We start from the raw sequence: 12,308 nt of genomic DNA on the forward strand, positions 1-12,308 counted from the left end.
AATAATCATGATTTTCCTCACTACAGCCACCAATAGACCACATGAAAGGGAAATGTCAAATGCCATGCAACATCACAAACACACCGAATGTTAGAAAGAAATACAAGAGATATCATGGTGTAGTTATTAGATCATTAAATTATATGATTTGTAAACTTTTGAAAAAAAAATCATCACATAATACAGTCGTGAACAGCACCCCTCGCAGCACCCCTATTACACTACTGATGTACATGAATGGTGGGAGAGGGGGGATTAATGTACTGCAATTTGTGTATTGCAAATCATTACGAGGAACCCAGGATGGGGGAACCCCCGACACTCAACAAAATGCAAAACTGTTCGAAAATTCAAGCCGTTTTTATACTCATTCTAAATACTGCTAAATATTACCAAAATATACATTCTTTAAAATTCACGATATGCTCACGACTGTTGTTCTATCAGAGGAAAAAATAACAGCAAACAATAAATACAGTCTCCGAAAAAAAAGAATGCGAAACCTTTAACGAGAAACAAAAGAATATGAGAAGGTCATCGGTAGGGGTGTAGTTCCGTGTCATAATCACGTGATGGATAAAGATCAAAATGGCTGCTCAGACAACTGGAATACAGCAACTCCTTCAGGCAGAAAAACGTGCCGCAGAAAAAGTTGGAGAAGCTAGAAAACGTAAGTTACCATCGAATACTATATTTCAATCATCAGTGATCGATTTAGGTAATCATGAATGGGTAAAACCCATGTGAAATCGATAAAAATATCATCACATATCTGAGGTTGAGTGTCCATTACATTTTGCCTGTAGGTTGTACAGCCAATACGTAAATTATAAATAGAACCAAAATTTGGACAAATATTTCAGTTGAGGTGATTAAGTTAAGGTGATAGGCCAGTGTATGCTGTGTTCATGTACATCTTTACCCTTTATACGCTTTTGTAGTGCCATGCCGCATGCCACTAAAATATCTACAGATATTTTTTTCTAAAACGTAAAATATGAAAAAATACTGATGCAAATTTTTGCAAAATCATATCTATCATAGATATAAGTTGAAAAACGACCAACAATCAAGTGTCTAAAACTGTATTCATGAAATAAATTGTAAGGAGATGGCATATTTAAGGTGTTCTATAAGGTGTAATACTGTTGTAAAATGTGAACATTTCAAAGTTGAGCAGAGTACAGTACATCAGGTGACTGATAATTGTTATACATACTGGTACCTTGTGATTATGATATGACGACTTCCTATGTTAAATATACATATGAAAATTTACAAATGGCTGTGCTTCTTCCTCATTTTCAAGTATTTTCAAGATGTATTTCCATTCTTTGTAAAAAAAAAAAAAAAAAAAAAAAACAAGCTTATAATATGTAATGTTCAGAAATTTGTACAATTCCTTTGTATGACAAAAATGATAATTCTGAATATTGAAATGCTGCAATATCAAATCTATGAATTTGTCATTTCTATTCAGGAAAAAACAAGCGTCTAAAACAGGCCAAGGAGGAAGCACAAGCTGAAATAGAAGCTTATAGGAGAGAACGTGACAGACAATTTGTAGAGCATCAAGAGAAGGTGAGTTTTTCTATACCAAATCTTTGATTCAATTACATGTTATATTAAAGGTTGGGGTGGGGGTTAGGGTAGTTTCAACTGTTTGTGTATATCATGTTCAGAAGAGTTTCTCAGATTTCAACATTTCCATGAAAGATAAAAGAAGTAACAAAATCATGCCATATTTAAGATTACATAACATGTGCATCTGTACAAAAGTGATTTAGACTGTACCAGTACTCTGTATAATAAAATATTTTGAATGTGAAGGTTGCAATAGATTCTAATTACAGAGTGATTATATTCTTTGCCAATTGAGATAGGTGTCTCTCTGTAGAGTTCAAGGGGGGAGTTTCCTCCCATGGATATTTTTAATAATGTTGATAATGATGAGCACTGGGTAGCATTGTATACATTTGTCACTCGGACTGTAAAGAAATCATAGTATTATATTACATGTATATGATACCTATGTAGCATTTTGTATTATGTGAATATTAGGTTTAATGGGCTCACCATAGTGTTCAGAGAAAAAGACTAATGAAGTAGTAAATAAGGACACTTGACAGTAAAGAACTCCATTTAGTATAAACTCATGGAACATAATTTGATTTACTTATTATAAACCCATTTGTTCTGCCATTAGTGAAATCATTGCTGTAAAGTCATATTTCATTCAGTATTCATATCGCTAAGGCTTACAATATCGTTGGCTTTCTGAACGTGTCAGTAATATTAGTGAGAAAACATAACTGATGATATATCACAGCAAATATAAAGATACTTCATACAGGTACAGTCCTCTATAATCCAGAACTAAAGTTGAAGGTTCAAAGGTTGAAGGTCACCAGTCACTGTTGTAAATTGGCAATCCTCTATTATTTCTTCCACAATGTGTTGTAGTCAGTCACTGAGAAACCATAGACAATAGAGGGATGAACAAAAGTACCAGTGAAGAGCAGGGAGAACTGGTGTGATGTGATGTGATCTGGTTTCTGTATGTGACACAATCCTAGCTGTTGTATTTTGCGCATGAAAGTTTACTCTCTAATGATAGCCAAATTTTGTTGTTGTGAGTCAAAATGAGAAAATTGGCATTTATTGTGAGTCACGACATAGTAAGAGATAGGGGAACACTAAATTTTGGTGTCACTGTGTCTCTAGAAATTGTGTGCATCAGTTGCACATCAACTTGGCTTAGAGGGCACAGTAGTGCATGGTGAATATGTTTCAAAGTCACAATATTATCGCTTTCTTTTTTCAGCATCTTGGTTCTAAGGATGACAAAGCTAGAGAAGTGGACATAGAAACCAACCAAAGGATTGCTGAACTTAGCAAATCAGTGCAAACAAATCAAGAAGTTGTAATGAATAAGTTATTGTCTCTAGTCTACGATATCAAACCAGAATTACATCAAAATCTACGGGTCTAGATGAGAACTCACTCTCCACTCTCTGTATTGTCAACATTTACTGTATAGATCACACAGTATAAAAACCTATGCCTCTCCCATATTTCCATGCATTTTGGTATTACCCATAAAGCAAGGCATGATTGGATCAGTCCACAATTCAAGGAAATAGGGATGATAGCATCAAATCATGGTTTATAAGAAAATGTGTGTATGAACCCTAGCAAGGATAAATTATCGATATATATATATGAAGTTTCTAGTTGCAACTGTTATATTTTAGGAAGGTTAGGGGGTCATCTGTTGTAGTAAATAACAAGGTTGAGGGGTCATCTGTTGTAGTAAATAATAAACATGGCACATTCAAGTCTTATTAATGTAGAAAGTGTTGACAATTTACTGTAATAGAGATTTCATCTATGAGGTATGAACTGTTTTTGTATAGAACACATAGAGCCATTGAAATGTACAAAATTGTGGATTTGTACAGCATATGTAGGGTTAACAAAGTAGTTGTCATGTTTTTAGATTTGTGTGTTTAATACATACAAACATATGTACCTGTAAAGAGAAAAAGAAAGAAGACGTACTGTATCTGTACGGCTATATTTCTAATTGTACTGTTGTTTGGAGAACTGTTATGTGGGAATTGACGAAGTTGTGTGTGGGTATGTTGGTAATGCAATTTATTCTATGCTGTATGTTTTATCAATTTTTCCATCAAACATCGTGAAATGTAAGTTGATTATATGTTTATATATGATTATGTGAAATAGAGATTGATAGTAATCCAATAAACTATACCAACCATTCTACTGTTTCTTTTCCTTCCTAGCCTAATTGAGTGACTCCTCAAGAACATTGTATAGATGAGTGCTAGCATGTATTTATATATATATATATATATATATATATATATACCTCTGTGTGTGTGTCTGTATGTATGTATGTATGTATGTATGTATATATACCTATGTGTGTGCGTCTGTGTATGTATGTATGTATGTATGTATGTATGTATGTATGTATGTATGTACGTACGTACATACGTATGTATGTATGTATGTATGTATGTGGTGTACGTATGTATGTGTATGTACGTATGCGTGTGTGTGTGTGTAAATGTATTGATAGATGATAAATACATGTTGTATATCATCCTCCCCTTTGTGGAAAGGAATGAGAAAGGCTCCCACCATGGCTAGTACTTTCAGTCTAATGTATTTAGAGATGGATGAATACATCAAATGTGGAAACAATCACATAGCTATTTGTAGCATCAACAATTTATCATTATCATCCTCCAGTTGTATCTCATTTTTCCACATGGCACTGTAAGAGAACTAAATTTAATCTGAAGAATCAAAATATTGATTGAAATCTGGCTTAAAAATTCAAACTTGAAACATAATCCACCCGCCAATAGTCTTTTAATGTAGACCATCAACCCCGCCCACACAGTATGATTGACTTGTTTGATTACCATATTTCATGTCTACTATACATGACATTTCTATCTCTTTTTTGTATATACATGATTAAAAACCAAGGAGGAGGTGGATACCCATTGTAGATCTATAGTGGAAAGACTGCACTGGACAGTAGATGTTAGTCTGTAAGGTGCGCTGTGACGGTGCGCCCTCACACATCGGTCTCCAGAGAGGGGCCGATGAGGACGGAACGACACGATGTATCGGTATATACACGGACCAGGTCCTTGTATATACCGTCCATTCGTTTTTCTTGTTTGCAATAGACAAAACAAATGGACGGTATATACACGGACCTGTATCTTACAGTCTAAGCTGACGGAAATATGGTTCATAAAATCTCAGTTAGTGGTCTGAGATAAAATGAACCGTGCCTTCTCCTTGACAGATAAAGATAACACCTTGGAGTGGTGTATGTGCATAAGCTTAGTGATCAGGTTGACGGTGTTGCTGTTGATATTACACACATCACGTTTATCACTTACTGTCTTGAAAGAAACAATCTTAAATCAAAATCAAATTTCAATATATATGTTCTTTATTTGAAATTCAAGTATTCATAGCAAAATGTACAATTCAGTTATCCATTACCCTGTGTGAATAGATATGGTTAAAACTTCATATACTTCTAATTACATGTACATGATGTACTTGAGATCTACATGCTTTTTTAAAGCAGATTTTGTGTAAACTGTTTATTTCTTTGTCAGGTATTATAACTTTGTTTCATTTTCTTTAATTTGTTAAATTAATTAGAGTTATTATGTACAAACGTGGTTATTCTGGTCATTGCCAAATTATATCATTTTCATTTTCATCTATTAATTTATAAGCTACTTACAAAGGTAAATATCATAATGCAATATTTATAATTTTACTTTTTTAATGCAGATATTCTTCTTCAGCTTTAGTATTACTTTACAATTTTCAACCGAAAAAGTCTTTGTTATATGCACGATTTCGATGACAACAATATCGAGGTATTAAAAGTAATCTACTATAATAAACTAGTGAACTGTATCTTCACCGTACTGTTTAAAACACGTACGTGACAGAGGATGTTAACATAGTCTTTGTACGGTGCGTGTGTTGGATGGTCGACCTGGCAAATGTTAAGCCTTGTAGCTGAGTGGGTGGTTAACCTAGCAAACGTTCTTATATTTTTATGTAGTCGAGAGAACTTCAAAACTACAGTTTTATTATAAAGGATCTGCTTTGAGATGAAATCAGTCGGAAAGACATCGTTTTAACGAATTACAGCAGAACTGGTATTCGTCTCCACGTTCCCGGGCCATCACCAACTTAAGTTATTTAAATATGATAAAAAAAATAACAGAATGTGAAATTCCGATTATATACATATTACATGGCAAGATATACCAAAATCATTCCTTCTATGATTGTGTTTGGTCCCAACATTCCAATGTAACAATCATCTACAAATTATAGTCCATTGTTATGACCATGGCATTGTATTCTTAATACAACCTTTCTCTCTTTTGATCGTTCCTTATCTTTATATAGTATAATTATTTCAGATATATTTGGATTCAATTCCATGAATAGTGGTCTAAGGCTTAATATAGAATAATATATATACTCAGGTAAAAGCTTCAAATTTGTCCCGTATAATGTTTTGAAGATTCGCGTACCAATAAAGTTGTGAGATACTTTTGAAACTTTAAAATTTATGCGGCTTCATTTTTGTAACAGCGACCTCTTTAGACCGTTGTCATTTCTTTATTCAGGTGTCATTATAATCGTTCCAATGTTTGACATCGGTCGTTGTCGTTCTTCTGTCACAGTTACATCTCTTTAATTGGCTTTAATGAATAACATTTCTTCAAATTACTCTAGTCTTTGTAGTGTGTCGATGTCCTTTGTTGTATGTGATCATGGTTTACCGTATCATGTCACCAGGGCTCTTTTTAATGTCCTTTCATCCAATCAGATTCATCTTCACTTTCTAACTTCCAATCAGCTCCTTCCTTCTACATTATCTATGCATGATTTTGGGTTTATAAGTAGGCTTGGTATTATCAAGTTCCTCAGAGTTGTAGATGTGACCAGTAAGGCTACGACAATGCATAACTCCTTGAATATTTTCAGAAATAAAGCTACTTTCAAGTTCGAATTCAGTCCGTCTTATTACCATCTTGACACTTCTTTAAAGTCAATATTGTAGCACCATAATTGTCGTTTTGTCTTATGAAACCACATTTCCTCATAGTACTGCGAGCGGCAAAATTCTTCACTTTAACAAACGCAAAGACCTCTGAAGACGCGGACATTTCTAAAGCAAATTTTGTATTAATGACATTGATGAGACTACGTCCACGAAGTGCTGGATCTGTGAAAGCACGGGCCAATGTTCCATATTCCATACGTAAAACCCACGAGATTGGTGTATTTGTATCATCATATAGTGCGATATTTTCGTGATAGTGTAATGTTTTCGGATATATCGACGTGAATGGATAATGCGACAATTTCTTTTCAAGATACCCAGCATGTTCTGTACGTAGTCTTCCAATTGTATATTCCTCTGGCAGTTGTATTTTTGACACTTCTTGTGGAAGAGGCGACTTTTTATCAAAGAGATAGAAATTGTATTTATCTATAGACTCAAGCTTCAGGTCTACATTTGGTGCCATTTCTGTGATATTCCTTACTACGGAATCAGGAATAAACATGAATACGGTGTACAGGTTGTTTCTATCGATAACGCCATTCTGCTCCAGCAAAGTTGCCAATCTCCCACCATCGGTAGAGTAAGCAAAGTAGGCTGTGTTGTAGGGAGGTTTGTAGAAGTTATAGGCTTTACAGACAACGGTACTACAATATTGGAACTGATCCGTGTCGGTATAGACGTCTATACATGGCCAAGCATTGTTTGTTTGTACACTGTTCTGCATCATGTAATACACAGGGTTACACTTTGGTCGCCATTTTGTCAACCATCTCAATAACTCAGGTATCCTTCTCGATGCCACCAAGTTAGACATTCTCAAAGTACCACCAAACTGGTTGTTATGAATGGTCTAGGGAAAAGTTTGGAAACACATGCACACAAATGAATGTTCACCAGCCTCTATGAAGTTAGAACCCAGACAAAAAAACTTACAGAGGGTTATACATATATAAGAATGCAATAGAAGTTACACCTATCCTCTAATGTTGACAAACAGTGTATTGTCTTACAGTGTCCTCGATAAAATGTATATAATACACTGTACGTCTATTACACACACCCTAGTATATAGCCCAAGTGGACATCTAGGCAAAAAATAGAGCACTGATCTTTAAAAATTCGATATCTAGCGAACTATTGTTAAAAGCGTCTTGTGGGAATATATACAAACTCAGGAAGTGTTTTCCAATGAAATGGCTGAGGTAGATGTTTGAATGTATCATGTGTATAGGCCGAGGGTCCAGATGATATACACTAAGAATTCACGGCTTCTTGTTCTCGATAATCAGCATGTACGTCTTCTTTACGACGATCCCGTCGTTACTATTGACCGACACTAGTCTTAAAGTGGAACTAGTAAATACATTTGTATACGGTACTATTAATAGAGATTAAAATGTTACTACCATGACCAAATTGTGGACACTGGGTTACCTGTCGTATTTAAATCACTTTCTCAAAGACAATATGATACTGTGTTACAAGAATGTAACTGTATTTTGGCAAGATTACAAACCAATCAACTTACCTGTTTACCAGATTTAATAAAAGACTGCTAGCATAGACTATGTTGCCTTTATCCCAACGAAATTAAAAGTGGACTAGCCAATCACAATTGACTGGCCTTCTAGCGAAGTTAAGGTGTGTTTGACCTATTATGATCTGTAGAGTGGCCTAAATAGTTGGGGTGAAACTCCATTCTATAGAATACGTCTCTTAACTCGATAATAAATAGTCAACGCAAGTCGTCATTGAATACAGCTTTCCAATTACTAGGTATTTTGAATTACAGTAACTATAGTTTCTTGTTTGGGTTAGTATTTTGGTGATAAAAACAGTTGACAGAGCAAGGAGGCAGAGCTATAAAAATAGTTGGGCTCGAAACCAAAGAATAAGGCTGGGTCAGAATTTACGGCAGGGGAGGGCCTGGGGAGAAATTATTTTGGTCAAAATAAAAAATTCCCCCCCCCCCCCCAATGAACCTCAAAAAATTCATACCCCCACAAATGGGCCGAAGATTTTTCGTAGCCACCTCCCGGCTACACATATTTTAATATCTAATTATACTGTAACCCCCCCCCCCCCCACACACACACACACCCGCTCCACTTCAGAGGTGTACAGTATGGTACACACACATCACACACTATGAAGTAACTGTGGGAAATCAACTTCAGCGTCCATACATAACATGCAGAGAGATTTCTTTACAAACAGATGTTGGCTTTGCGAAAACTGTCTCATATTGGGATGTAAACATGTACCTGGAAATACTTAGCCAGCAGAGTTTTTTCTTTCAATCTTAATTCTGGGCAGAAATAGCATCCCCTATGATAGCTACTACATGACGTACTTGAGATCTACAAAGCATATTTGGTGTAAATTATTTATTTCTTTGTCAGGTATTATAACTTTGTATCATTTTCTTTAATTTGTTAAATTAATTAGAGTTATTATGTACAAACATGGTTTTTCTGGTCATTGCCAAGTTATATCATTTTCATTTTCATCTATTAATTTATAAGCTACTTACAAAGGTAAATATCATAATGCAATATTTATAATTTTACTTTTTTAATGCAGATATTCTGCTTCAGCCTCAGTATTACTTTACAATTTTCAACCGAAAAAGTCTTTGTTATATGCACGATTTCGATGACAACAATAACGAGGTATTAAATGTAATCTACTATGATAAACTAGTATCTTCACCGTACTCAGTGTTTAAAACACGTACGTGACATAGTCTTTGTGCGGTGCGTAGGTTGGATGGTTGACCAGGCAAATGTTAAGCCTTGTAGCTGAGTGGGTGGTTAACCTGGCAAGCGTTCTTATACTTATGTAGTCGAGAGAACTTCAAAACTACAGTTTTATTTATTTTTTTTAAATAAGGTCTGCTTTGAGATGAAACCAGTCGGAAAGACATCGTTTTAACGAATTACAGCAGAACTGGTATTCGTCTCCACGTTCCCGGGCCATCACCAACTTAAGTTATTTAAATATGATAAAAAAAATAACAGAATGTGAAATTCCGATTATATATATAAACATGGCAAGATATACCAAAATCATTCCTTCTATTGTGTTTGGTCCCAACACTCCAATGTAACAGTCATATACAAGTTATAGGCCATTGTTCTGACCATGGCATTGTATTCTTAATACAACCTTTCTCTCTTTTGATCGTTTCTTATCTTTATATGGTATAATTATTTCAGATATATTTGGATTCAATTCCATGAATAGTGGTCTAAGGCTTAATATAGAATAATATATATACTCAGGTAAAAGCTTCAAATTTGTCCCGCATAATGTTTTGAAGATTCGCGTACAAATAAAGTTGTGAGATACTTTTGAAACTTTGAATGATTCATTTTTGTAACAGCGACCTCTTTAGACCGTCGTCATTTCTTTATTCCGGTGTCATTATAATCGTTCCAATGTTTGACATCGGTCGTTGTCGTTCTTCTGTCACAGTTACATCTCTTTGGCCTTAATAAATAACATTTCATCAAATTACTCTAGTCTTTGTAGTGTGTCGATGTCCTTTGTTTAATGTGATCATGATTTACCGTACTGTCTTCCTTTGTTGTATGTGATTTACCGTATTGTGTTCCTTTGTTGTGTGTGATTTACCATACTGTGTTCCTTTGTTGTGTGTGATTTACCGTATTGTGTTCCTTTGTTGTATGTGATTTACCGTACTGTGTTCCTTTGCTGTATGTGATTTACCGTACTGTGTTCCTTTGTTGTATGTGATTTACCATACTGTCTTCCTTTGTTGTATGTGATTTACCGCACTGTCTTCCTTTGTTGTATGTGATTTACCATACTGTCTTCCTTTGTTGTATGTGATTTACGATTACCATACTGTCTTCCTTTGTTGTATGTGATTTACCGCACCGTACTGTCTTCCTTTGTTGTGTGTGATTTACCATACTGTCTTCCTTTGTTGTATGTGATTTACCGTACTGTCTTCCTTTGTTGCATGTCATTAATATCAATAATTAATTTTGATACATATCATTATCATGTCACCAGGGCTCTTTTTAATGTCCTTTCATCCAATCAGATTCATCTTCACTTTCTAACTTCCAATCAGCTCCTTCCTTCTACATTATCTATGCATGATTTTGGGTTTATAAGTAGGCTTGGTAATCAAGTTCCCCAGAGTTGTAGATGTGACCAGTAAGGCTACGACAATGCATAACTCCTTGTATATTTTCAGAAATAAAGCTACTTTCAAGTTCGAATTCAGTCCGTCTTATTACCATCTTGACACTTCTTTAAAGTCAATATTGTAGCACCATAATTGTCGTTTTGTCTTATGAAACCACATTTCCTCATAGTACTGTGAGCGGCAAAATTCTTCACTTTAACAAACGCAAAGACCTCTGAAGACGCGGACATTTCTAAAGCAAATTTTGTATTAATGACATTGATGAGACTACGTCCACGAAGTGCTGGTTCTGTAAAAGCACGGGCCAATGTTCCATATTCCATACGTAAAACCCACGAGATTGGTGTATTTGTATCATCATATAGTGCGATATTTTCGTGATAGTGTAATGTTTTCGGATATATCGACGTGAATGGATAATGCGACAATTTCTTTTCAAGATACCCAGCATGTTCTGTACGTAGTCTTCCAATTGTATATTCCTCTGGCAGTTGTATTTTTGACACTTCTTGTGGAAGAGGCGACTTTTTATCAAAGAGATAGAAATTGTATTTATCTATAGACTCAAGCTTCAGGTCTACATTTGGTGCCATTCCTGTGATATTCCTTACTACGGAATCAGGAATAAACATGAATACGGTGTACTGGTTGTTTCTATCGATAACGCCATTCTGCTCCAGCAAAGTTGCCAATCTCCCACCATCGGTAGAGTAAGCAAAGTAGGCTGTGTTGTAGGGAGGTTTGTAGAAGTTATAGGCTTTACAGACAACGGTACTACAATATTGGAACTGATCTGTGTCGGTATAGACGTCTATACATGGCCAAGCATTGTTTGTTGATACACTGTTCTGCATCATGTAATACACAGGGTTACACTTTGGTCGCCATTTTGTCAACCATCTCAATAACTCAGGTATCCTTCTCGATGCCACCAAGTTAGACATTCTCAAAGTACCACCAAACTGGTTGTTATGAATGGTCTAGGGAGAAGTTTGGAAACACATGCACACAAATGAATGTTCACCAGCCTCTATGAAGTTAGAACCCAGACAAATAAACTTACAGAGGGTTATACATATATAAGAATACAATAGAAGTTACACCTATCCTCTAATGTTGACAAACAGTGTATATTGTCTTACAATGTCCTCGATAAAATGTATATAATACACTGTACATCTATTACACACACCCTATGATATAGCCCAAGTGGACATCTACGCAAAAAATAGAGCACTGATCTTTAAAAATTCGATATCTAGCGAACTATTGTTAAAAGCGTCTTGTGGGAACATATGCAATATTTAATATGTAGAACCTCAGGAAGTGTTTCCCAATGAAATGGCAAAGATAGATGTTTGAATGTTTATGTATCATGTGTATAGGCCGAGGGTTCAGATGATATACACTAAGAATTCACGGCTTCCTGTTCTCGATAATCAGCATGTACGTGTTCTTTACGACGATCTCGTCGTT

General features: G+C 35.3%; 1 protein-coding gene across 1 annotated transcript; it reads left to right on the forward strand.

Annotated features, from left to right (window-relative positions):
* The first annotated feature begins 574 nt into the window (after positions 1-574).
* LOC144440911 (V-type proton ATPase subunit G-like) lies at positions 575-3,783 on the forward strand. Its single transcript, XM_078130366.1, has 3 exons — positions 575-670; positions 1,481-1,581; positions 2,825-3,783. Exons 1-3 carry the CDS (start codon positions 589-591, stop codon positions 2,990-2,992), a joined length of 351 nt encoding a protein of 116 aa, XP_077986492.1. The 5' UTR covers positions 575-588; the 3' UTR covers positions 2,993-3,783.
* Positions 3,784-12,308: the final 8,525 nt, after the last annotated feature.

The sequence above is a fragment of the Glandiceps talaboti genome, chromosome 10 (genome assembly GCF_964340395.1).
Source record: "Glandiceps talaboti chromosome 10, keGlaTala1.1, whole genome shotgun sequence".
NCBI lineage: Eukaryota > Metazoa > Hemichordata > Enteropneusta > Spengelidae > Glandiceps > Glandiceps talaboti.

Bases quoted from the DNA above. Each gene is read 5' to 3' on its own strand.
- LOC144440911 (XM_078130366.1), top strand. From the start codon at position 589: ATGGCTGCTCAGACAACTGGAATACAGCAACTCCTTCAGGCAGAAAAA. The intron at 671-1,480 runs GTAAGTTACCAT...ATTTCTATTCAG, and splicing joins AGTTGGAGAAGCTAGAAAAC to GAAAAAACAAGCGTCTAAAA. The intron at 1,582-2,824 runs GTGAGTTTTTCT...TTCTTTTTTCAG, and splicing joins TTGTAGAGCATCAAGAGAAG to CATCTTGGTTCTAAGGATGA.